The sequence below is a fragment of the Terrapene carolina genome, unplaced genomic scaffold (genome assembly GCF_002925995.2).
Source record: "Terrapene carolina triunguis isolate 2854851 unplaced genomic scaffold, T_m_triunguis-2.0 Scaffold234, whole genome shotgun sequence".
Taxonomy (NCBI): domain Eukaryota; kingdom Metazoa; phylum Chordata; order Testudines; family Emydidae; genus Terrapene; species Terrapene triunguis.
Genome location: NW_020664585.1, coordinates 2,990,030 through 3,015,852, shown reverse-complemented (window position 1 = coordinate 3,015,852; position 25,823 = coordinate 2,990,030). Strand labels below are relative to the sequence as shown.

The 25,823-nt window shown below is 51.8% G+C and overlaps 1 protein-coding gene across 1 annotated transcript in view; it reads left to right on the top strand.

The window, feature by feature from the left end:
• The window catches only part of SGSM1 (small G protein signaling modulator 1), a 77,282-nt gene extending 51,751 nt beyond the window's left edge, over positions 1 to 25,531 (top strand). Inside the window, exons 9-24 of the mRNA XM_026656959.1 lie at positions 1,323 to 1,390; positions 2,928 to 3,091; positions 4,235 to 4,364; positions 6,671 to 6,809; positions 7,965 to 8,029; positions 8,709 to 8,854; positions 10,078 to 10,206; positions 10,754 to 10,936; positions 14,213 to 14,284; positions 15,926 to 16,522; positions 16,775 to 16,899; positions 19,045 to 19,127; positions 19,554 to 19,663; positions 20,011 to 20,107; positions 21,624 to 21,791; positions 22,314 to 25,531. Coding sequence (XP_026512744.1) covers positions 1,323 to 1,390; positions 2,928 to 3,091; positions 4,235 to 4,364; positions 6,671 to 6,809; positions 7,965 to 8,029; positions 8,709 to 8,854; positions 10,078 to 10,206; positions 10,754 to 10,936; positions 14,213 to 14,284; positions 15,926 to 16,522; positions 16,775 to 16,899; positions 19,045 to 19,127; positions 19,554 to 19,663; positions 20,011 to 20,107; positions 21,624 to 21,791; positions 22,314 to 22,402 — 2,365 coding nt within the window. The 3' untranslated portion in view covers positions 22,403 to 25,531. The remainder of the gene's footprint in view (positions 1 to 1,322; positions 1,391 to 2,927; positions 3,092 to 4,234; positions 4,365 to 6,670; positions 6,810 to 7,964; positions 8,030 to 8,708; positions 8,855 to 10,077; positions 10,207 to 10,753; positions 10,937 to 14,212; positions 14,285 to 15,925; positions 16,523 to 16,774; positions 16,900 to 19,044; positions 19,128 to 19,553; positions 19,664 to 20,010; positions 20,108 to 21,623; positions 21,792 to 22,313) is intronic.
• Positions 25,532 to 25,823: the final 292 nt, after the last annotated feature.

Genomic DNA, 25,823 nt, shown 5'->3' with positions numbered 1-25,823 from the left:
CCAGCTGGCAGAAAGCAGCGTTCAGGCTTTGTCAAGCTGTGTCCTCCATGACGTGTCTGGTGTGATCGGGGGGTTCTGCCGCTAAGAACAACGAGAGCGTAAATATGAGAAACCATTTCCCTTCCTCCCCGTTCTCAGCCCCTTTGGCCTATTGATGAAAAGGTGCAGCCGACGGTTTGATGACCTCGCGGTTCGCTCTTGAAAATACCAAATACCCAAGCTCAGCCAAATGTATTGTCTGAAGACAAAGCAGCACAGTACAGGAAAGCGAGTTAATACAGCACCATTCTTTCCCAGGAGACCGATTCACACGGTGTGTTCCGTCTGCCTTACGCAGAAGGGGTGCTGCCCAAACACCCCCTTAAGTTAGCCGTCTGGTGTAGCGTGGCTGTTTTCACTGCTCACAGCACTTGAGGTTTAACTGGCCAGCTTGTGCCAGCTTTGTCCTGGATGCCTCTGTGCACTTTCCCATCTGATATTCAATTCCAAACATCGGGGCAGGAGCTACACCCGAACGCAAAGGATTCATGCAGCTTCCATTATACCACGTTGTACCTTCGTTTCATAGCGCGCGTCCATCTAGCTCAGGACCGTTTTTCTATTTGCCTAAGCCAAGTGCTGAGCTTTGTGCCCCAATGCATCATGGGATATATGCCTTAGCATAAGGGAGCAAGAAGAAGCTGAGTACAATTTAGCATGATTACTCCCCCCCCATTCGGCCCCCCCCTCACTAATTCCATGCCCATAATACCTATCAATATGGGGGGCGTAACCTACATGCACTGGCTAGCACACAGCTACTCGTTTCCCAGTATGGGGTGGCTAGCTTCAGAGAGAGGGTCTGTGCAGGGCTCCCGCCAGTGCAGTGCGCGTTCCCCGCACACGTGGTTGATGCGTGCGACCGTGTACGGGGAAGGATGCTGAGGCAGCAGTGGGTTTAGCAGACCTGGGTTTAACACAGCTCAGTCTTGTTGAACTACTTAGGAAGCCCAGAGAGAAGTGGCCCAAGGCATTTCTGCAGGGACGTTCCCAAGCTGTTCCCACGGCAGGCGCCTTGCTGTTGCTCACATCCCCCATGTCCCTCCATAGCTCCCGGCTGGGTCAGGGGGGTTCTGGTGATCCTCAGCCAATGTAAATGGGAGCAGCTTCCCCTGGGTCTGTGCCCTTTACACCCACGGAAGACTGGGCCCGGACTCTTGCCATCGGATGGCTTTGAAGGTGCTGTCGAGTTGCATGGCCGGAGGGGCTTCTCTGATGGTTGAAAGCCTGTGGGGCGTAGGACTCTGCTGAGTGACTGGGGCCTTTCTCCTCTTTCCTTCCAGTGTGTACTGGGACTATGCCATGACCATTCGCCTCGAGGAGATCGTCTACCTGCACTGTCACCAGCAGGGTAAGGGAGGCGGGCATTGCTTTCTCTCCAGGGCAGCTTGTGCCATCTGCTCGCAGAGGGCTGCAGCAGGTACCTGGAGAATGTGATGATGGCAGAGAGCGCCCGGGACAAGTCTTGAAATACCTAGTTTCTGTGGAATCACTGGTTCAAATCCCAGCTTGCTTGAGTCGCCCCTTCACGCTCCCAAGGTAGATGAACTGAGCTCTGTGCAATTGCTCTTACGGGGCTGTTCCAGGGGGGACCTTAAAAGCAGGGCCTGCCTGCTGGGCTGGGCAGCGACGACTCTCTGGCACTTTGTGAAGGGGGTTCCAGGATTGGAGCCCCTGGGTCTAGTGTAACTAGAGAGGGAAATGCCCTTGTGGTTAAGACGACGGGCTGGGATGCGGGAGACCTGGGTTCTGTTGCTGGCTCTGCCATAGACTCCCTGGGCGTCATTCAGTCTCTCTGGGCTCCAGTTCTCATCTGTAAAATGTGAGTAACAATATTCCCTTTGTGTCCCGTCTCTTCAGAATGTGCAGGCTTTGGGGCAGAGCCTGTCCTTACACTGTCTCCCCAGTGCGCAGCACAACGGGGTTCCAAGCCCAGTTGGGGCTGCCAAGCTGTAACAAATGTAAATACGTTTTCTGCCCCAGTGGTAAAATTTGCCCTCTAATCTCGGTTATTCAGGGTGCAGTAAACCAGTTGGCTGCCGCTGTCCACCATACAGGTGGCTGCATTACAGTGGTGCCTTTTATATTTAATCAGTAAAGTGCTTTAAGACCTTCTCTAGAAATGTATATTGTGTGAGACGGTTCCCTTCCTCTTCTCAAGTGAACGCAACCTGGGCCGACTGTGTTAGGAGACTCCTTTGGTCTGTCATTGCCGAGAGGTGTGATTGGCTGGTCTGTGCTTGTCTCACCTGTTTTATACAGCACTCCACATGGTGGCCATGAAACAGCAACAGTCATCATCATGCTAACAGCAATAACGCTCTCCTGCTAGAGATCACGTTTCCTGCAGAATCGCTGCATTACGTTCATTAGGGACAGAGACCTACGCAGGGGAACAGAAACAAACTCACTGCTAGTATTTCAGGCCAAGTTTATAATTGCAAATCCCAGGCCTACACAGCTGGAATTTTGTCTGAATCCTTGTTAATCTCGGCTCAGCTGATTTGTCATTAACCATCCCTACTGACCCCTCTAGGTGCAGTAATACGCACACCAGCCCCACAGCGTTTGTGGTTGCAGGCAGTTTTCCATGCGTTCAGTAGGGGTGAATTTCCCCCTAGTGCAGAGCCTATGAGTTTACGTGGGGCTCTAGTGGTGCCTAGGCCTCCTGCCTGGGATGGAGTCCCACCTGTGGGAGGAAAGTTCAGATAACTCGTGGCCTGGAGCTGCATGTACATGTTCTGTATTTATTTCTCCCCTGGAAGCGTCTCTGGATGGCTCCACTGTGCTGTGCCCCGGGGTTTCGCATTGGTAGGGTTACCTCTGGCACCTGTTTCCCTAACTTCTGTGTTGTGTATCTTCTCTGCTTTCGTTCCTGTTGCTAATAGTAGACAGCGGTGGGACAGTAGTTTTGGTGAGTCAGGATGGAATTCAGAGGCCTCCGCTCAGGTTCCCCAAAGGAGGGCACCTGCTTCAGTTTCTGTCCTGCCTAGAAAATGGTCTCCTCCCTCATGGACAGCTGGACCCACCTCTTTGGTCACAGAGGGGGAAGGTAGGAACCTTGGCTGAAGTGCGGGTTGGAATGCAGAGGCTCAGTAACTGCTCTCACCCCTCGCCGACGTGGGCTCCTGGCTGGTGCTGGTGCTGCAGAGTGGGACCTGCCCGGACTTAGTGGCAGCTACAGTGGAAAAATCCCAGGGTGTGAATGCCTCTGGAGCCAAGCACACTAGAAGCCCAGCACTGGACAGGAGTTGCGGGTGGTGATGTGATCTGCACCCCCTGTAGAAAGGAAGGCCATGCAGTAGAGGGGAACCTGCAGCCTACGAAAAATGAAACCTTATATCTCAGTGCGTCCCCTTTATAAATGTACCCTGCTAATGGACACACATTCCTGGGCCACAGTGCGGGCTAACGGCAGTGCAGGAAAACGCCCGATCTCACACATTGTCCAGCGACCAAGGAAGAGCAGTCCCCACAGGAGCTTGCTGAATACAACAGGTGTCACTTTATTTCAGGCAAAGACTCCTATCCATGCAGTTGTCAGTACCCTGGGTAAAGTGCACCCCTGGACCAGAAGGCCAGCATCAGACCTGGCTACCTTGTGCTACTCTGAGCTGCCCTTCTGGACAGGGATGTATTTCTCCCTTACTTAGTAAACTCATGTAAGATGGGAGTCACCAGGCTCTGCCTGTTGTCTTATGCCACTGGGCAGTTCTCCTGCAGCTGGAGGGTCACATCTCACTTGCATAACATAAAGCAGGTCGCAGATGCTCTTACCTTAACACACGGGTATACTGATGCCCTACAACAGACCTAGCAATCGGTCTTAGCATGTGATGCCCTGTCTCGCGCGAGGAGTCTGGCCACGTTGCATGTTGGGATCTGCAGGCTCTCTGAACCCCATCTCTGTATGCAAGTTACGGTGGCTGGGGCTCTGCTGTTTCAGAGACTCCGGTACAAGCTCGTCTCATAGCTCCTACCTCGGGGGTAAACTTTTCTCTCTGTGGGAATGTAATCAAAAGCACGGGGGTCTTCCAGCCCAGCGAGTGCTGCGGATGTGTGAACTCCTAGGTCAGCGGGAGGGCGTGTGTGTTCTTGCATTAGACAACCTTTTCAGTGGCAAAGTGGCATTTGAGGTTGCCCTGAATGTAAACACATAGCCTGGCTTTGTAAACAGGAGTTCTTATTTATGTAGGGGAAGGTGTTTCCAAAGCTGAGAAAGCGAAGTCCCCAGGGCTCTTCCGAGTCGGCATCTGATAAGGAAGATGATGAAGCCACGGACTACGTTTTCCGGATAATCTACCCCGGCACGCAGTCAGAGTTTGGTAGGTGCACTCAGTAATGACATGCAGCGTGGCTTGTTGCTGGAGTGGGAATAGCCCGACGCCAGCACTGCTGGAAACGCACAGCACAAGTCCCTGCCGAAAACCGTTCCAAGACAGGGTTTGTCTGGGGGAGAATTGCCTTCTCAACATCACTGGGATTTACCCGTTGCTCAATCGAGAGGGCAGCAATGAACCCTTTGCTCTCATAGCTGGAGAAGGGTCCCAGGCCCCCGTACAAGAGAGCTCCGTGAATGTTGCAAAGAATCTTCCCCAAATATTCCTCGGACTCTGACCGAGAGCCTGCTCTGGCTGCGTTCACGAGCCTTTCTGGGCGCCCTCGCTGCAAAAGCAGGTGGCCAGGAATGTGTTAATTGGGAATCCTGTTTACTTCTCCTCTCGCACTGGTGCAAATCAGGAAACACTTCACTAACCCCAGTGGGCCAGATCCTGGGCCGACCTCGGTCCCTTCTGTGCTACCCCAGCAGCACAAAGAGGGGAGACCGATGTCCTGTGAGAAAATTCACACTGGCGTAGCTGACTTTGCCCCACCCCCTCCTCCCCGGAGCAGGTGGGGATGATCCTATTGGGTTGCTTGACACAGAAATGGGTCATTAGATCATCTCGTTTGACCTCCTGTATAATGGAGGCCAGAGAGTTTCACTCAGTTACTCCTGTATCTTGCCCAGTAACTTGTGTGTGACGAGGCACAGAAGAACTCTGCCTAAGGCTCTGTCTACACTGGACCGCACTGCGGCCTGGCTGCGCTGCTGTAGCTGGTGGAAGAGAGCGCTCCTGCTGGCGTAATTAAACACCCCCAGTGAGTGGCGGGAGCAGTGTTGGCAGGAGTGCGTCTCCCGCCGACATAGCACTGTCCACACCGGCGCTTTTGTCGGTCGGGGTGTGGTTTTTTCACACCCCGACCGACAAAAGTGCTAGTGTAGACGTAGCCTAAGAGTAAAACAAAGGGAAGAGACGCCCCTTTCTATCGCTTTGTTTCGAACCCTCCTGTACCGTTTCCTCGTGCAGGGAGTTCTCCGTTAAATGAATGATTGACCGCTCCTCTGGCAGGGGTATCTTCCTCTGTCACATGATATAGGACTTTCCCCTAAGGCTCTAACTCCTGCCCGGGTTCTTCCTCCCCTCACACATTTGTGCCTTTGCCCTGTCTCCACGTCTTTAGTTCCTGTAACCAGTCATTCTCGTCCTTTCCTTGCCTCCCCTGCAATCTCCGGCGCCGCTGGGAGGGAGATGACCCCGAGGACTCCTGCTACAAGCAAGATTGTGGTGATCCCCAAACGCTCTCTGAGCCTCCTGGCCAGACCCCTCACTGCGCCATGGACTGAACCGCATCAGCGTAATGTTGCTGTCACCCATGTTGCTTTCGTTTTGCTGCCTGGGCCATGTTGTCACTTGTGGATCCTTGCGTGCTGGGCTCAGCAGCCCCGTCTGGGTTACAGTTTCCCTGATTTGAGTTATCAGAAGGGAGAAGGCCTTGGTGAGGCCTTGTATCCCTTCGCCTGGTGCCCATCGCCAACACCAGCAGCTGCTCAAGAACGACAAGCAGGGAGGGCTAGGAGGTGCCGAGGGGGCATGCACAAGCCTCTGCCATCTGGAGGCCTGAATTCCTACCCTCTCTTAGCTCCTACGGGCAAATGAACTGGATTATCGCTTTTTATCGTTCAAAAGAGGCCCCAGAAAGAAATGGCAGAGGAGCGTCAGGGCATGGTCGTGCTAGAACGGCAGCAGAGCTGCCGGGAGGCTGTCCAGAATGTGCAGGGCTCTCTGAACAGGAAGCTCATGCTAGCCTCTGCTTGGCCTATTACTTGGGAACACGCAGGAGACTAAATTTGCTCACGATCTCAAACCCAAACCATTGCAAGTGACCATTCAAAGCCCACCCAGAGAGATTTGAGCAAATGACAACATCCCGGGAGCGGCCTGCCTGCGCTGCCCTGGTTAACCTCTTGCAGCATCTTAATCAAACTGTTTCTTCTTCAGGCATGACTCTGATATCCTCCCCTTTTTCATATGGTCCCTGGGTCTTTTTCAGCATTCAGCCGTCCCAAGCAAGCTGACTGAATGCACCAGAGCTATCCTGGATCTTTCCTTTCCTGCTAGTGCATCACTACTCAGCAACGTGATTGGCTGGCAGCAGACCCATGTGGTTTAATACAATCTGCTTGGGAAGACCATGGGTTATTGATCTCTCTAATCAGAATTTTCCTGTCCCCCCCCCTCTCATCTGGCGTGTGAGCCATCTATCTCCTATCACAATTGCTCAGTGATGTCTTTTCCTGCCCTCGCAGTGCCCCAGGAGCTGATAGACACACCAGCCAGCAGCCTGCCTTCCATGTGGCAACCTAGCACCCGCAAGTCCTCCTGCTCCTCGTGCTCCCAGAACAGCTCCTCCGATGGTGGCCCATCCAACGGCTGCAACCACGAAAGGTACAACCAATGGAAGCCGTGTTAATGTGGCTGCTCTGCCTGTCCCAACAGCAGGAATGCATGCACCGGAACCAAGTTGAGATCCCCAGAGCGCGTCCTTGTGACTGACGGCCAGTGATGGGGGAGACATTGGGCCCATTTTCTAAGTCGGGGCTAGGTCAGACTCCAGGGCATGTGTCTGCCCCCCTCGGCTACTGCTCAAATGGGGACACCTTCATTGTATGTTTAAATCCTCAGGCTGGGATGCTCAGGCTGTCACTTAGGAATGGAAAAGGGCTTTTGAGGGCCAGTTTGGGTTCCCAAGGTGGGGCGTGGGTGGATGTTAAAAATGGGGAACCCTTAATTTGCAGTAGGGACCTGAAGGCAGTTTTGTAGCCCAAGTAGAAGTGAAAAGTCTTCAGCAGCAAAATTACTGTGTCCTAAGTGGGCTCATCCTGTCATGGGAGTGACTGTCCAGAATGGGTTAATGGTGGTACAGTAATCTCCTCACAGGCATGGCCTAGTGATCTGAGCACAGGCCTGGGAGCTGAGACTCCCTGTTTCTGATCCCAGCTCTCCTATGTATTCCCATTGCCGCCTTGGGCAGGTAGTGTAGGCTGGGATTTTCTGATGAGACTGAGGCAGTTAGTTGGGTGCCTGACTCCCGTGGGGTCTTTGCAAATCCCAGTTTTACGTGCTCTGCCTCAGTTTCCCCATCTGTAAATATTCACATTGATTCTAAATTGCCTTATTCCCAAGCACAGCCAGCCCTCGCGGGTCAGCGTTTGTCAGGCAGTGGGAGTAGAAAACTTAGAATGAACAAAACATTTGATCAATTGTAAAAAACCCCAGCTGACTTGCTGCATCTGCGGCAGCGGAGCCTCCTGGCTCTTCCCTTCTCTCCCTTCCCTGCTTAGCAGATGCCCACCTCTAGCATGGAACAAATATCACAGGGTAAACAAACCAGGGGGAAAAGTTAACCCCTTCCCCCTCCCTTTGGTCACAGAACGGGGCAGGTTGTTCTGTGATAGAATTACTGAGGAGAGGCTGCATTTCCAGGTCTTTGCACATGAGCAGTCGGTTCTGTGGGGTGGGCCAGGACACTGCGTGATGGCTGGGGCCATGATGGGGGCCATTCCTCTCTTGTATCTGATTGGTTTTCTTCTCTCTTGGCAGAACCCCACTAAAGCTCCTGTGTGACAACATGAAATACCAGATCCTCTCCCGGGCTTTCTATGGCTGTGAGTGCTCTCTTCCTCCGTCTGAACCTCGAAGATAGGACGGCTCAGATTCTCCTCTCCATTGCAGCTTGGCGTCAGTGGGCTTGTGACAGAGAGGAGAGCTGGCCCAGGGAATCAGTCTGATACCGCACGCAGGGCATGTGCACACACCAGTGCTGTCAACCAATTGCATGCACGTAGTGTGGGGAATAGAATTTGGGGCCAGAATTTGGGTTAGGCTGCTCGTGCGCCAGAACCACGGCCCGCTGTGCTGATGTACTCCCCCGTCTGTCCGTATATAAATGCAGACTGTAAGTTCTGCGGGGCAGGGACTCTTTGTTCTGTGTTTGCACGGCCCCTAGCACAACGGGGTCCTGCTCCGTGACTGGGGCTCCAAATCACAGGCTTTGGCCCAGTGACCTAAAGAGAGTAGCAGCCATTTGCCCATGATTAGGAAAACCCTCCTGGCAGTGAAATGTATCTGGCTGGGGAATGTCTCCCAAAGGAGGAAGACCCCTTGTTTGTGACTCTTAGAATTAGACTGGAAAAAGCCCTAGAAAATCGGCACTGGAGGCCAATTCCCCAGTGGCCCAGGGTGGACGGACTCACTGGCATTCCGGGTCTTTTGTGGGCTTCCATCTGTGTTTTCTGGGGCTGCCCAAGCGCCTTGTTCTGAACGAATCCTTGTTCCACCTGACAGGGCTGGCGTACTGTCGACATCTCTCCACTGTGCGAACCCACCTGTCCGCATTGGTTAACCACAACATTGTGTCTCCTGACCTGCCATGTAATGCCAACTGTGGACTGACTGCAGAGATATGGCAAAAATACCTGCAGGATAGCACGGTAGGGACCAGCGTTCTAGTTAGACTGATAGAACGTGGCCTAGGCAAGAATTACTGCAACACAAAGCTTCTCTGTGGTTATTTTACCAATGGTTAATGACAACATTGCAAGCATCTCCGGCAGCGACTCTTCTGTGTGTTAGTACAGGGCTGTATCTGCCTGTGTAATACTGCTCAAGAACCACTGCAACTGGGATCCGGATGATCCAGATCCGGTCTGCTGTTTGTTGCTTCAGGTTCCCCAGAAGGGCACTCGTAGGATGCATGATAAAAGCCTAGCCGCATTGAATGGCTAAAATATGGGATGCCTGCCTAAGCCCTTTTGACATTTTTTTTCTTTTTTGACTTCTACATCTGTTTTATTTCCCTCCGTTACATTTTCTATTTATTGCACCACTTGTGCATTGGCCAGTCATCATTAATGATATGCTGTGCATCTGTATGGCCCTTTATGCCCAGGTGTCTCACAGCACTTTTCAAACGATAATGAATTGATTCAGGCGTGCAGCCCCCCGAAGGGGAGCACTGTTATCACCGTTTCACAGATGCTGCAAGAGTGGCACAGAGTGGTCAAGTGACATGCCCAAGGCTGCATAACGTTTCGGTGCCAGAGCCCAGGAGCCCTGTTAGAACAGGAGCCATGGCCCCGTCTCCAGCTCTCGCTCTGACTTGCTGTGACTTGTCTACACCACTGCCAGTGGGGCAGCTCGGCCAGGGGTAGCAATGGTGGGATCACTAGTGTAGACAGGGCACAGGGGTGGAGTGATGTGGTGCTGGAGGTGCGAACTCCGCCCCGGAGCTGCATTGTTGGCCATGCAAAGGCACGAGAATGACCTTGGCCAGATCACTTTTTCTTTTGTGTCGCATCTTCCTCCCCTTGAAACAGGGCGGCTGCTGCTGCACAGGGGCCCTGCCTGGCTTAACGAAGGCCCTTCAAGGCCAGCGTTTTCCCAAGTGCCCCCTAGCTTCGAGTGCCTCTGTTTTGTTTCAGGCTGAGTGCTGGAGTTCAGGGTTTGGGGTGCTCAGCACCTTGGAAAAACGTCAGGCCCTGGGTGTCCAAGCCCGGCCCCCAGAAGGAGTGCATGCTATGGGAAAGTTGTGCCCCAGAGATCCTGGGGCGCTGTCAGGGGCTGCAAAAGGGCAGGGATTGTTGTTGCAAATGCCAGCCAACTGGTTTCGGTCCTGCCCAGGGCCTTTCAGTAACTGGCTGAGCTGTCCCCGCAGAGTTACGAGGAGCAGGAGTTGTTACGGCTCATCTACTACGGTGGGATCCAGCCTGAGATCAGGAAAGCCGTCTGGCCCTTCCTCTTGGGCCACTACCACTTCGGGATGACGGGAGCTGAGAGGAGAGAGGTCAGTCTCCCGCTGGGCTGGCTGCTGCCAGGGCAGAGACCTGGGCTTTGGGAAGCTTTGGGACGAAGGCAGCTGGACAGAGCCACGGTTTTTGTGTCCAGCCCGCAGTGGCTGACGTTTTGTGCCACTGGCTCTGATTGGTGGCGCTGACAGGGTGGGGAGGGGTGGGCCAGAGAGGTGCTGGACTCAGCAGTGCCTGGGGAAAGGTCTGAGTGCCTAGACAGCAGGATGAGCAAGGGATTGAAATGCTGCTGTCTGGCTGGAGGCTGATCCCCTTCCAAGAGCACTTTGCTCAACCATTTGGCAGCTTCTCGGGGAGGGAAGAAGCTGGCTCATAGTTTCTCCATGATGTGGTGCCTGACGGGGGGAGCTTCTCTGACTGTGCCACACCGGAGCTCAGAGCAGACATCAGAAGCCTTGCACTCAGCCTGGGTACCAAGCATGCTCGGGGTGTGAGGAGCATGTTTGGGGTGGAGTCGTGCAGAGGGGCAGCCACGCCCGCATTCGGACTGTCCTGGTGGGTTCTCTCTCTCTCTGAACGCTGCAGGTTGACAATCAGATCCGGGCCTGCTACGAGCAGATCATGGCGGAATGGCTGGGCTGCGAGGCCATCGTTCGGCAAAGGGAGAAGGAATCCCACGCTGCGGCTCTGGCCAAGTGCTCTTCTGGGGCGAGCTTAGACACCCACATTCAGAGGATGATGCACAGGGATTCGACTGTCAGCAGCGAGGTGAGCCGGCCGAGTGGGGCCCCCCCATCTGCCCTGCGGGGGACGAGGGCTCCTTTTCCCTGGTTTTACTGCTGGCCCATTCGCTATTCTCTCTCCTGCCCTCCCTCTTTGCCTCTCCCCATTTCTGCTCCTCTGCAAACAGTTCACAATGACTGTTCCACTTCCCAGCTAGACAGAGAGACTGGTCTGACTCCTGCTCTCCGGTGTCTCTCTCCCCTTCGCCTCCCTGGGCCTGTACTGCTCACGGTGCTGCCTGCGGCCTTGGACTAGAGCTGTGTCTTCTAGCCTCTGCCTTCCCCATGGGAACCTCCGCCTCTGCCTTCCCCATGGGAGCGTCCGCCTCTGTGATCCCCATGGGAGCGTCAGCCTCTGTGATCCCCATGGGAGCGTCAGCCTCTGTGATCCCCATGCCCCTGGAAGTACCGAGACCTGCGCGGCAGTCACGCCAGCCAGCCAGCCTCTGGGTTTGGTTAGCCAGCACCACAATATTGTATTAAAATAGGTTCTGTCTGCATTAATTGGCATCTAAAGGGTGGGGTTGAAGATGAATCGGCTGACTCCGCTAGCGTGTGTGCTGGTAGGTGGAGAGTCCTCCGCTCGAGCAATTGCAGCAATGCACCGAGCTGGGCAGTTAGCATGGAAGTTTAGGGGCTTGTCTGGGGCAGTGTCAGAGAGAGGGGAGGGGGGCAGTGGTGCAGGGGAACGGAGCCCACTGTTCCCTTCTGAGTTAGTGGCTGATCGGTGCAGACTGCAGCATGCCCAGGGGGATCAGCCCATAGATAGACACCCAGGGCCATGCCCATGTTTGGTCTCATTCAGGTGTACACAGGTGTGACCTTTCTCTCCGGCGGTGTCTGAAGCTACAAGAACCGGCTTCAATATCTAAGGGTTCCTCTTAACAATGCAAAACAGAACAGGTTCGACCCTCCTCCCCCCAGTAACATGGGAACATTAAACACCACCCCGGGCACCTCTCTGAATTTGGCAACACTTCCCACTCGCAAGCATGGAGTCTGTGTAACAAGAGAACAGTTATTAAAAGGGGAAGGGAGCCCAACACCCAGCATTCAATAGCACATCGCCCGCCCCACAGCACAGGGCCCAACCAATGTTCCTGGGGGCGAGGAGAAGGGAAGGGATATTTTGTAACCTAGAGCCAGATTCTCTTCTCACTCAGATTGGTGTAAATCAGGAATAACGTCAGTGAAGTCAGTGGAGTGACACCTGTGTTGAACTGGTGTAAGAGGGAGGAGACTCAGGCCCATGGGGTGTACGGACCTGCAGGGATCAGAAGCTATGGGAATAGCTGACAGACAGGTCTTGGAAGACATGAAATCTTCACTTGGATCCCTGTTCCTTTTCTGCCTTGTTGCTGCCGAACCCGGCTGAGTGCCTTTGATTCCGCTCTGCATCAGAGCGATGAACTGGTCCCACAGGAATAGGCAGGTGGGCAGGAAGCTGTTGGGTTTAGATGTGGCCCTCGGGAGGGCGTGCTGTTGCGGGACTGGCATGTGGCAAGGAAAATAAATCTAGAGAACAAGCGCCAAGGGCTGGAGGGCAGAGTCTGTTAAAGGAAACCGCCTTGAACACAGACACGTGTGAGGGCTTTCAGTCCAGCTTTGTTCTCAGAGAAGGAAAACTGGAGCAGGGCATCCATACAAGGACTTTGGGAACTGGGAAGGTGCCAGCTGCAGATCAGGGCATTGCAGTGCCAGGGGGAGAGTTTTCTGTGCAACAGAACAAGCGACTAGCCAAGTCACCTGACCTCATCCACTGGAAGCAAAAACCAGATCAAGGAAGGCCAAAAAAGACCCCTGGGTCAGGCTATTTGAGCTGCAGCTCTGCTCCACTGCAGCTTTATCTGTCTTCCTCCTGAAAGAGTTTGTGTGTGTGTGTGTGTGTGTGTGTGTGTGTGTGTGTATTGGTTGGTGAATCTGTCGGCTAGAGATGAAGGTAGCTGTGTACCCATATGCTGTGGGTGGGGGAGTAGGGGATATGCAGGGAGTGCGCAGATCCCTTTGTTGCTCGCAGGAGCTAAGCTGACACAGCTCTTGCTCTGAGCCAGGTGCGAGTGGGCGGAGAATTTGGCATTTACTGCATTTCAGTGAATCATTCCTATCTCAGTGGTGCCTCCATTGTGCGGCTGAGTTACACCTGGCCCATCTCTCTGTTCCTGGGAGGGGCCCTGACAGAGCCCATGGGTGTAGAGGATCACCCCTTCCCTACCTTAAATCTGAAATCTACTGTTGCAAAGTGTCCCGCGATTATGGAGAAAGCGATCACCTGTCCCCTCCCCGCTGGAGACCCTGCCAACAAGTACAACACCGGGGGGGGGGGGGCACAGGAGGCTGCACTTTCCTGCTCATGTTCTGGCTCTGAAAGGTTTTTTTCTTTAAACTTCATTGCGGCATCACATCCCGTTAAGTTTCACACCACTTGCATATGTCACTTTGACATGTAGTGAAAATAGCACCTTGGTTCCACTCTAAAAAATATCACTGTGTGAGTTATGGCCAGATGAGGAGCAGGGCAAACAGTTCTCCCCAAAGCTTTAATTTAGCTGTGGAAGTCCATGCCAATGAACTGCTGTTCAACAGACAAAGCAGCAAAGCATTGCATGGTTCATTACAGATCCATGGCAGGAAAGCAGCCTGCTCCACTTCAGCTTGGAGTCAGAAAATGCTGCTGTCGCTTCTTTAGTCCGTCAGTCTCGACAGAGTCTCTCTGAAATTACAATACGTTAAAAACCGAAGCGGGTGCGTAGGGAGGAGGGGTTGAGTCATGGCCTGGGGTTTGGTTACTTATGTAAACTCCGATGCGGTTAATCAGCTCACTGCTCACTCAGGATCAGGATTAGACTCTGGCACTTCGGGGATGCAGCTTGACCTCTCCGAAGGCCAGAAGAAAGCAGCTCAGCTCCTCCTCAAATGTACGGCCTTGAACAATTCACCTGGGACAGCTCGGGTCATTTTTTCTTCTTAATTGCCAGCGCTCCTTTAACAAGAAGCACCAGTCACGGCTAGAGGCAGGATGCTGAACTCAGGACCAATAACCTGACCCAGTAGGACACATCCCAGGTCCTGTAAATCTGTTGTTTCCCTGATTTAAATATGAGGATTTATCAGGTACCGTTTCCCCCCAGTCCGTGTGTGCAGATGTGCAAGTTACAGTGCTGCTGCTGCTGCGTTAGCTTCACCCTGGGGATCCGGGGGGGGGGACAGTATACGCCTGTGCTTTGCTTTGTCCCCTGAACTGTTCCGCTCTTCTCTATTGCAGTCTTCCCAAAGCTGTAGCTCTGGCAGGCAAAGCCACGCCCGGCTGCTGAGTGACTCCAGCTCCAGCACACAGGTAACCCACCCCACTTGGCAGGCTGGTGCCTGCTCAGTAGCTGCCACACCCTCTAGTGTGACTCCATCTTGGGCTGATACACAGAGCTTTATCTGCCAGTTTTGAACATGCTTATATTAGGGGTGTCCAAAATACAGTTAATGGAGCTCAGAGTGGCTCACTCCACTGCATGCTACTCTGAAGGCTGCGGAGATCGAGACAGAGCGTCGCTTGATAGGACTTGACAGCCAGACCTCCTGCCTGGACTCCAAATGAAAGATTTGCCCCATTTTCTGCAAACTTTGTGCATGTGCCAACCTGGACCTCATTAGCTTCCTGCTTTGGCGCCATGAGCTGATTTACATATGAACAGCCATTTGTGTACCTAAATTACAACCCTGCTAAACACACAGTGCCTTTCTGCATTCAAAGACAGCGTAGAAGGCGGTCACTGCAAGGAGTACTGGCGGGGCCTTTTGTAAACAACCAGAAACTGTGTATGGCTAGATCGAATGAGGCTGGATGTTTGAAGCTGAGGCTTCAGTGGACACAACACATGGTGAAGTTTTTGTCGTCTTACATGGCCAGGTGACATACAGTTTGGTGACATACAAAATAAAATTCAGCTAATCCTAGAAAATGTATTGGAGCATCCTGAATGGATCCTGCAGCTAGAACAGAGCCCGAATCAGGATGTGTGGGCCCTTCTCTGTGGAGTGACACTTCCTCAGGGCAGTGGCTATAACCAGAACGGAGCTGCAGGTGCTCTGCCTCTAGCTGGAGTAGGTCTTACGCGGTGCCTGAATTTGGCTCCATCTCTTACTCCTAACCCAGAGGAGGTCCAAAGGCACTGGAGTCGTGCACAGCTTGTCTGCGTTGACTCCGCACAAACTGCGTGAGCATCCAAAGCAAGCAGCCGAGTATTCAAGCCCATTTCTTGCCCCCTCTTGTGACGGCCCCTAGACTCGAACGTAAATGCGCTGCAGAATGTTGTGCAACATCGTTGCCCCTAAACTGTTGTTAATGTGACGTGAATGAGTCTAGGTCACTTCCAGTTGCCAGAGCATCTTGTTGTGGGCTGTGCTTGAAGTTAATATGCTCAAAAATTCACGATGGCTTTGGGAAGTGACTATAAAATGGCATTGTGAGCCCCTTGCTTCAACGTCAACCCACTCAGCTAATGGGCAAAATCGTGCTTTGTTCCAGCTGCCAGCCCTGCATGCTCATCCTGGGATCTGAGAGGCATGCTGGGGTCTTTCTAGCTCCTCCATTGTCATGCACCGTAAAGACTCTGCCTTCAGTTACACCTGTCCTGCCCCACGGTCTGTTGCCTGTGGGGTTGCATGGCTGTAACTGATTTGGTGACATTCTGTTGATGATGTGCAAGCCAAACTAGGACCCAGCTTTCTCTCGGCTGGCTTTGGTGCTGCAGCGCTAGCAGGAGTTGAAAGCAGTGAAAGCTGCTCGTTGGTTGACTCTGAACGGATACAGGGCGCACAGTGACTGGGTAGGATGGTGTCACTTTTCAGAGCAGAACTTCACTTTCCTCCCCACGGCATGAAACCCAGGGATCGCGTCACCAGCCAAAGAGTTAGGGGTTGATGGTGAACGCAAAGGGCATTTGCCTGGGCTAAGGGGGCTTTCTGCTCATTGTTTGCACAGGTGTTTGAATCAGTTGAGGAGGTGGAACAGACCGAGGCAGATGCCCAACTCGAAGACGGCAAACAAGCCAAAATCCTAAACGGGACGATCGCCAATGGCACATGTTCCCCTGAGCCTGGCCATCCCTCTTCCCAGACTTTCTACAGCACGTCTGAGCACAGCTTCAGCACTGACGAGAATGCGACGGAATCCAGCAAAACCGGGGCCTGCCACCGAGGGAAAGCCAGTGGGGCAGAGGCCCCGAAACCACAGAGCTCAGCCAATACACTGTCAGAGGATAAGCTGGCGGGGGAGGATCTGCAGGGCCAGGACAGCCTGGAAGGTGAATGTCCCATCAATGGAAGCTTAGAAGTCTTTATTCCAGTTGGCGGGAGCACAGCGGCGGTTTTGCCTGACAACGAAGCGGTGGGCCTTTCCGTGGTGGATGAGAGCTGGGCTGATAGTGAAGCTGAAAAGCGCAGCTTGGTGGGGAGTGAGGACAATCTGTCGGAGGAACCAGAGATGGAGAGCTTGTACCCACCGCTGGATTCACTAGCTGTGGCTGACTTGGCTAACAATGAAGTTTCTCCCGTCTCCTCAACTGGGGTCACCTATTCTGTGAGTATTTGCTTAGGAATTTCCATCTCGGGCTGGGACCCAGCAGTCTGTAGGTCCCTTTTCAAATGCATTTCACCAGTTGCTCTGTGCGACTCACCATGTTAATTCTGCAGTTGCATGCATGCTGGCTACCTCCTTCACAACCAAACCTCTGAGCAGAGTGCGGTGCACAGGGATTCATTTGACTTTGCAGCATTCCTTTGGGGGTTTTGGATGAATTCATCTGTATTATTTTGGTCCGTATTTCTGTAGCCAGAGCTCCTGGACATGTACACCGTGAACCTGCATCGCATTGAGAAGGATGTGCAGAGATGTGACCGGAACTACTGGTACTTCACACCTGCCAACCTCGAGAAGCTCCGCAACGTCATGTGCAGGTAGCGACCTGTAGGATTAGGGCAGGAGCTGACTTGCACCCTACTCATGAATAGGGCCACCTGTGTGAATGTAACGGGAAACCCCAAGCCAACGGTGCTGGCTCCAGTGTTGCTCCAAACCCATTTGTTCTCTGTTTTATTGTTTCTCCCCCTAGAAGGCTCCAGTGTCCTAGTGCAGCTCGTAATCAGACAGGGAATTGTGGCTACAAGAATCTAGCCTCTGAGACCCCACCCCCAGGAGCAGAGGAAGCGATGGCAGTAGCCTTTAGCTCTTGCTGGTCACCTCAGGTCCAGCAGTGATACAGTTCTGTCTTGCGGTATGAATCCAGCCCGGACCAGCTTGCTGTGTAGCTCATAGTAGGTGGGCTCCACTCTTCAGTGCCAGCAAGGTCCCACAGGCCAGCAGCAGACACTGCTTCACCACGTCCAGCATCCCGTTGGGTAACACGGTGCAGCCCACTCACTTGTCTGGCTATGCAGAGTTTTAATGAGGATTCACCCTGCAGAACTTAAATGCTAATGAGGAGTGCAAATGCCAGACATTCGTTACATGTGCATATTATTGCAAACAATACGGTGGTGAGGGCTGTAGGAGTACCTGGAGAGACGGAAATATCTGGATGGATTTCTGACTTCTGTTGATTAGTCATCTCATGGAGAGGTCATTGTAGATACTCTCACAGATCACAAACAGCTCTGGCTCTGTTGACCCAGCTGTGTGAGTGGCAGTGAAAGCTGAAGCGTTAATATTACACATCTCAATAATATGAGGAAAAGAAGTGATTTTATTAGAGCTGTCAATCTCATAGGCAGGCCTGGAAGATCTTGGCTGAGATGAGACCTACAATGCAGCAGGCATCTGGAAAGATGGATAGGGTTATTCAGTAATGATTTCCTTACGCCACGAATAGGTTTTTGCGGCCTTCTGTAGTGAATTTTGATTGATTACCAAATCTGGCATGTGATCTTTGCCAGGCTAATTACTCTCCAGGAGCCCTTGATCCAGGGAGGGAGAAGAAGCAGCAGCAGGTGCTCTGCTCAGACAGGCTTTCTTGGGGGCCAGAGAACGGACTGGAGGGGAGAGGCGTGTGTCTTTTTTTACAAACTAGTGTTAAACTCTTCACTGTTTTCACCATTGCCCCTGGCACTGCTTGATTCTGATTTCACTTGCTCCTGAGCTGGTCCCTGCTGAGTTGGTTCTTGCCTGATATCGACTTGGGATGTGCACCACCAATGTAATGGTTCACCTATCCCCTCACCTGCCCAAGTGAGTCGTTTCCAGGCTAGCTGCGCTGGAGTGAGTGAGCAAACCCGAGGGCAGGATTAGCAGGGGAAAGTGAAGGCAGCTCTCACGTCTCCTTGCTGAGCCCTGTGGCCCTCCTTTCACGGCCCAGGCTGCCTCCTTAGCTGCAGGGGCAGGTGAGCCTGTGTCGCTGTGGCCGATTGCCCGTGGCACTGCTGGCCCAGTCTGTCTCCGTGGAAGGATGGCTGTTCCATGCGGTGGAGTGAAGGGGTGCAGGGTAGAGTGTGGAATGAGACGTATTCTCCAGGCTCTTCCAGAACGACAGAGCACGCCCCCTGCTCCACCCCCACTGGGGAGAAAAGAGGGAGCAGACGGCTCTGCAGACCCTGAACCAACTGTATTTCTGTCAGGAACATGCAGGAACCCAGCGGCTCTCCCGGCACCCTCTGAGTGCGGCCCATCTAGAAGGATGTTCCAGGGCCTAGCCACCAGCGATAGTGGGGCTGGCAGGTCCTTTCCAGAGGCACTGTACTGCTGGGCCTAGTGGTTAATTAGAGCAGTGCCTTTTCCCCTCCCTCCAGGGGCCACATCATCACTCAGTTTTACTTGGCCACACTTGCCTGTTGTCGTTGGGGATCCGGGGGGTCTGATTCCCCCCACCTGGTGCCAGGCACTGCTGTGTGGGTTGCCACCCAGTCAGTAATGACAGCGCCCGGCACCGGGGAATCGAGCCCTTTGTCTTCAGACTTTGGCCCCATGGAATCAGTGGGGCAGGCAGGCTACTGCCAAGTACTCCATCCCATTGCTCACAGGAAGGTGGGCTGCCCTCCAAGAGATGAGCAGTATGCTGGGCCCGGCCCCTCTGGGGAGTTCACAGCCCGTCTTCCCCGCTCTCTCCCCAGCTACATCTGGCAGCACATTGAGATCGGCTATGTGCAGGGAATGTGCGACCTGCTGGCGCCTCTCCTGGTCATCCTGGATGATGGTGAGTGGGTGGGGTCCCGGCAGCTCCAGGGAGTGCGTTTAGCTGCGTATTTAAGAGGGGAGGTGTGGGGAGAGCTCGCTGGCTCAGTCAGCCCCACAGATCTGGTGTGTCCAGGCCTGTCTGGCTCTGTCCCCCAAACAGGGACGGCACGAGTCCACGCTTCCTCAACGCAGCCTCCCGCCTGGAGAGACCCCTCTGGGTGCGGGGGGAGAAGCTCTGTCTCCATGGCCCGTTTCATCCTGGCTCTCTGCTGTGGAGATTCAGCAACGGAGGCTGGCTACTTTCAGTTGTGGGTGTGTGCGTGTGTGTGTGAGCAGATGTGTACATACAGACACCCATGTCAAGGTGCCTGTATGTAATTGGTGTGTACACACATGAACGCATGAGTGCAGTAGAGCATGACACTCTCTCTGTTATCCCGTGCAGAGGCGCTCGCGTTCAGCTGTTTCACCGAGCTCATGAAAAGGATGAACCAGAATTTCCCACATGGGGGAGCCATGGACACCCACTTTGCTAACATGAGGTCGCTGATCCAGGTACTGGGCCTGGGGCTCATGGCGAGAAGGTGGTGGCGCTCCAGACCAGCCGAAGGAAGGTTTTTCCTCATCCGCCTGTTGTGTTAGAAGGACTCTTGGGGGAGTGGGGAGGGTTCTGGAGCAGGCACCCTTGGTGTGGGGGGCAGGGTTATGGAGGAGCTTGTGGGGGAACGCCCAGTATGAGGGAGTGTTACGGCTACAGAGGAGCTTGAAGAGAAGGCCTGAGGGAGCATGTGGAGGGCTGTGGAGGGGGTTGAGGGCAGGGCAGAAAGGCCGGATGGGAGTAATAGCTGGTGCCTTCTCGTACACTAACTGGATTCTGGACTCTCTTTGCTTTCTTTGGACAGATCTTGGACTCTGAGCTCTTTGAGCTGATGCACCAGAATGGGGACTACACCCATTTCTACTTCTGCTATCGATGGTTTCTCCTGGACTTCAAGCGAGGTGTGTGGCGTGACCTGGCCATGTCCTCAAGGCCTCTGATGAACCAAGTGCAACAGGAAAGTCCCAGGATGCCTCTACCTTAAAAGCAGTGGCATACATTCAGATATTCCTTGGGGTGGGGCAGGAGGCAAATTCAGGGACCCCGTTCCAGTCTCCACTCACCCCCCATCCCACAGGGATCTCGTCCAGGGACTCTTCCTGCCAGGGGTGAAAGTAAGCCGGTACGGGCCGGTACGGTGTACCGGTAAAAAGTGGCCACCAGTACCGGCCCATACCCCGCTGACTTTAAAGCGCTGCCACGGCAAAGGACCCTGCTTAAAGCGCTGCCTGTTGTTGCCCCTTTTGCCTCCCACCCCCGGCCGCCGACTTTTTTCTCTACAGGGCCAATACATGCAAAACATCCCCAGTCCCAAAGCTTTTACAGCCTAGGGGGCCAACAACTGACTCTCCTTTTTTAAAAACAAGTTTCCGCTGTGGGGCTTTGTGACACACTCATCTAATGGCCTCTCCTCTCGTCCCCTGGAGACCTTCGCTCACGTGTGGAAGAGACAATAAACTGGCTTCATCCTAGTCCCCATAGGTAGTTACACAAAGCTACAGCAAAAGTCAGCGCGGGGGAAGGTTCCTGTGTAGGCGGGCTGTAGGTTTGGAATGTCAGATTGGTGGGGAGCGAGCTCTGTGAGCAGAGCGAACACTAAGCTTGTTGATAGCTATAGTGGTGTCATCCCTTATTTATCAGTAATTCAGTCACAACATTCTACTTGGTTGTATTTTAATGTTTGAGCAGCAATGTTAGTATGTTGGGAAAATAATTTGTATTAGACAGAGTCTATAATGTGGATAACTAATATCTGGGCACGGGGAGGTGTCATGTTTTATAGTCACATGCTTTAAGGCAAGATGGGACCATTAGCTCATCTAGTCTGACCTCCTGGAAAACACAGGGCAGAGAATTTCACAAGTTACCCTCTGTACTGAGCCCAATAACGTGTGTTTGGCAAAAGTACCTTCCAGAAAGGCAGCCAGTCTGGATTAGAAGACATCAAGAGATGGAGAACCCTCCACTTCCCTTGGGAGTTTGTTACAGCGGTTAATCACTCGCAATGTTAAAAAAATGGTGCCTTATTTCTAATTTGAATTTGGCTGGATGCTAAATCCCAACATTGGCTCTTGTTCTGCCTTTCTCCAATTAAGATCACCTTTTGCATTGGGACTGACTGTTCTGTCATGTCCCCCCATAGAACTCCAGTGGCTAGTGAAGTGATGTGAGATAAGAGTCAGGCCACACTTAGGTCCTTAAGTTCTGGCAGGAGTCTGATTACTTTCCATCTATAAAAACAACTTTCCATATCAAATAACCATCAGTCGGAAACAAAACCCCCTTTGAAAAATAATTCTGCAACCTTCCAAAGAAGGGACTCGCCATTGTTGCTAGGCATTCTCCATAGCCCCATTCCAGGTCCTGAACCCATCCTAAATGATGCCCTGGCTTAGCCATTGTTGTTCTCTTTTCCAGAGCTGGTGTATGATGATGTTTTCTCTGTCTGGGAGACAATCTGGGCAGCTGCACGCGTCTCCTCTTCGCACTATGTCCTCTTCATAGCCCTGGCCTTGGTGGAAATGTACCGGGACATCATTTTGGAAAATAACATGGATTTTACAGATATCATCAAGTTCTTCAATGGTACGTCCTGAGTTTTGTTGGTCTGGATCTAGGGCAGGTACTCAGTCTTTGTCAGCAAGTCTCTGTGGTTAGGGTAGGTTAGTCTATACTAATCACTAGCGTTTATTGAAACACAATGGGGCAAGATTGCTTATGAGAGGCCACTAGGCTGATGTCCTGAGCAGAGGGCTGCGAGCCAGCAACTTGTAGGTTCTAATCCGGACTCTGCTTTTCCTCTGTGGCCTGAGGGCAGTTGCTTTGCTGCTCTGTGCCTCAGATTCTCCACTTGTTACACGGTACGCTTCCCGGTAGAGAACAGTCCCCCAGCGATTCTTTAGCTAATAATGATTCTCATAAATATTAAATATGGTGCTTCTGGACACAGCCATGATCAGGGCCCCACAACTGCTCTGAATAGCTTCAGCCCCTTCCTAAAACGTGGCCTGGGCAGAGAGATGCAAACCTTTGACGGGCTCTCCGCTTTCTCAGGACTGGGAGCTATTTAGCCATCGTTTGTTAATTCCTCTTCCTTCCATATTCCAGAAATGGCCGAGCGGCACAACACCAAACAGCTCCTGAAGCTGGCCCGGGATCTCGTGTACAAAGTCCAGACGCTGATTGAGAATAAATGAAAGGCCTGGGAAGGGTGGGGTGTTTGGCGAGACGTCGCGGACTCCCGTCCAACACTTCCTTCCCCATCTCCTTTTTCTTGAAGTGCCACACCTGTGACAAAAAACCCTTGGTAGTTTGACACATGCTGCTCTCTAAGATGGAAGTACCCTTATCTCTGCTGTCATGCTGTGGAGCTTAGACATTAGGGGAAGGGTCCCCTGGTTTAGTTCTTCAGTTCAACATTCGTTTTCAGTGATTGACCAAAGATCTGTAAATCTGCATCTTATTTTTTGTTTCAAACATTTCTACTTTGGAAGCAAATCCTGGGCAGACATTGCCTTGCCTTGCTTTGCTTTGGTGGAATTATTGCTGTTCTGGTTCCCATCTTTAGCAAGAGCACTTTCCAGACAAAGCTTTCTCAAAGAGGGTGGGCTACAGGCAGACTATGCCTCTGCTGTCCCTTGGGTCCACCTTTGAATTTGCAGCATATACTGCAGGGGAACAAAGCACTTCCCAAGAAGCAGCTTCCCCACGTGACAAGAAAGCCAGGCAGCATCCCTCTCAAGCTAGTAAAAACGAGGGCGTTCTCAGCATTCGGCTCTGTGGGGGGAGCATGAGGCTGTGCCTTCAGCAGAGAGACTCTGATCAGAGAAGTTCCTCCTATGATATACCCTCTTCCTTGTTTGGGGCTCTGTTTCCCTCCCATTCCCTAGGGTTGGCAGTTTGCTCCTCACCCCAGGATCAGAGCATGTGGAGTTCCAACTCCGGCTAAGTTTCCAAAAGAGCTCAGGATGCCAAGTATTTCAGTGCCAACATAGGAGCTGAGCTCTCCTGGAAAGTCTGGTTCCAACTGTGGGTCCTGAGCACTTGAAAAATCCGGCCTTGAGCTCTTCTGAAAATTCAGAGTTTGTGCCCAGAGGAGTCTCTTGTGTTTCTGGAACCTGAGCCTTAGCCTTAGTCAATGGAAAGACTCCAGTTGGACATCGGTGGGCTTGTGGAGGACAATAGACCAAGCTTAGCATTCTCGGCTCTGGGTACCCAGAGTGGTGCAATTCCAAGGCAGCTCCCCTGCAGTGGCACTAGCATTGTGCCCCACTGGTGCTGTGGCGTGCAGCACCTTGGCCCACACAAGAGCAGCAGGAAAACTGAGCTGCAGGGTAATTGGTGAGGTTAGTGCAGCCAAGAGTTTGGGTTTATTTTGCAACTCAGGTAAAAAAAAGTAGAAGAGGAAAAGGAGAGAAGTGGGTTGTGTTAGTGGGTTAGTTCCCACCTGCCTAGGAAGGTCATTGTCATGGCTAAACCAGTCGGTGGTTGCTCCTGGCAGCTGGGAAAATGCTTTGCTGTAGCTCTTTCAAGGGTACTTGCTCTCAAATTGTGCTGCAAAAATCTGTTTGCCAGCCATGAAATGTGTGATAAATGTGTTTTCTCTTCCTCCACTCAGCTCCCCCAGCAGGGCTAGGCCAGAGCCCTCTGTGCTGAGGGAGTGGTGTTCACCAGAAGGGGAAAGGGACTCCTCTGTTTCTCCTCCTGCAGAACCCTTCTTTGTACTGATGTATTTTGTATTTGTGTGTTGTGTGTCTCAGACGTTGCTTGCAGAAGAAACCCAGAAGAAAATAGTGCATGCTCCAGAAATCAGTTGCAGAGTACAGTGAGCCAGTCTGCAGTATGTGAACAGTATGCAGGTCATCCCTCTGTACTAGTGGGATGCAGAGTCTGTAACTGCAAACCAGGGAAGGGCAGGGCCTGCTGAACCCTTTTGCTGAAGAAGAATACAGCGCGAGGTGAAAGCAGAGGAAATCTGTCTTCTCTAATTTCTTATTTTGCAGGCTATTTGTACTTTATCCACATGAGGTAGGAAACCCTCTGAAGCAATTTTCTGCCCAGGTTAGAGCCAATCTGCTGTATTAAAAGCCAAAAAGAGCTTAATTTACTGGAGAAAACAGTCCGCACTAGCATCTGAAATAGTCTGCATGGAAACTGAAGAAGTTGGGCTTTAAACCTTCAGGTTCGACTATGAATCTTTCATCTTTTCCTAAAGCAGAGAGCAAATCTCACGCCTACACTGGTGACCTGTTCCTGATTTTAGACTTGTAGCTTTTCAGATGTTAGAATGGATAAATAATCTGAGTAACCTTGTTCTGAAGTGGAAGGGATCAAAGTGACACCTTCACATAGCAAAACTAAGGAATAATAACCATTAGATAGGCATAAATAGTAGTATTTGATCAAGCAACAACTCTGATGACACTAGCTTTCAGGCTTTTTTTTTTTTTTTTTTAATGGATAGCTGAGAATCCTGCACAATATCAGCTATCTGTATTATCTGACTGTGTCTTCGGGCCCATCGATAGCAGTGTTTTTGAATAACTTCTAACAAAAAAAAGTATTTATTTATTCTATTGATTGTACATTACTGTGTGTCCTTGTATACTGAATTCAGTGAGTGTGACTCTTTATGCAAATGGAGATATATCTTTCAATGTTGCAAACATATCTTGTAAATGTTTACCAGAAAATTGTGTCTATATATACAGTATAGAGAAAAAAATGTGATTTAAGTGGGGTATTATTTTTTTGAGGGGGAAAAAAATATCTTTGCTTCTAAGAACTGCGTGGTTCTCTATAGCACCTACTCAATGATGTGCCAATCTGTCACTTTCCTTGTACTGTGAGAATTGTTCTGTTACTGCAACAAAAAGCTCAATGCAGGTTAAGAAACCATTTGACCTCAGCTTTGCTTGGTTTAGCGCTGATTAAAAATTGTGGAACAGAAACAGAGGTAACAACTTTATCCCTGATCCCTCAATGGAATCGCCACAGGTGGCCTCTATCACCCCACTGATTTATGTGGGGCTCTGCACAGGCACTGGGGTCATCCTGGGTAGAAGTGATTGCAGGATCAGGGCCTAATGTGTTTTATTGCAGCAAATTAGATTCCCCCAAGAATGTAATATATTAGGCTGTAGTTAAAGCAACACTGCATCCATTTTGCTCTAAGAGTATGAACGTTAAACTGATCCCAGGGTACTCTCCAGAAAAATAATGAAAAGTGTCCATAGAGAAAGCTTGAGGGATACATTCTATTCTCACTTTGAATGTAAATCCAGAGTAACTCCATTGCAGTCAATGCACCAAAGGTAACATTCAAATGGGAGCTGCCAGCATACATTAAAGTCAGTGGAACAAATTCTGCTCTCAGATATTCCAGTGGGAGTAGTGCATGCAAATCTCAGAGCAGAATTTGGTCAGGCGGATGTCTTATCTTGAGTGCTTTGCTCTTTGAATGCATTTCTTGTTCAGATATCTTGCCAGGTTGTTAATTCACGTGCACAGCCGCAGGCAGGTTGGCTGATTGGTGGGGTTTATAAACAGTGCATATTAGAAAGTCAAGATGTACTGTAATCATAGCAAATTTCCATAGCTTTTGGTCATATGTGGTCC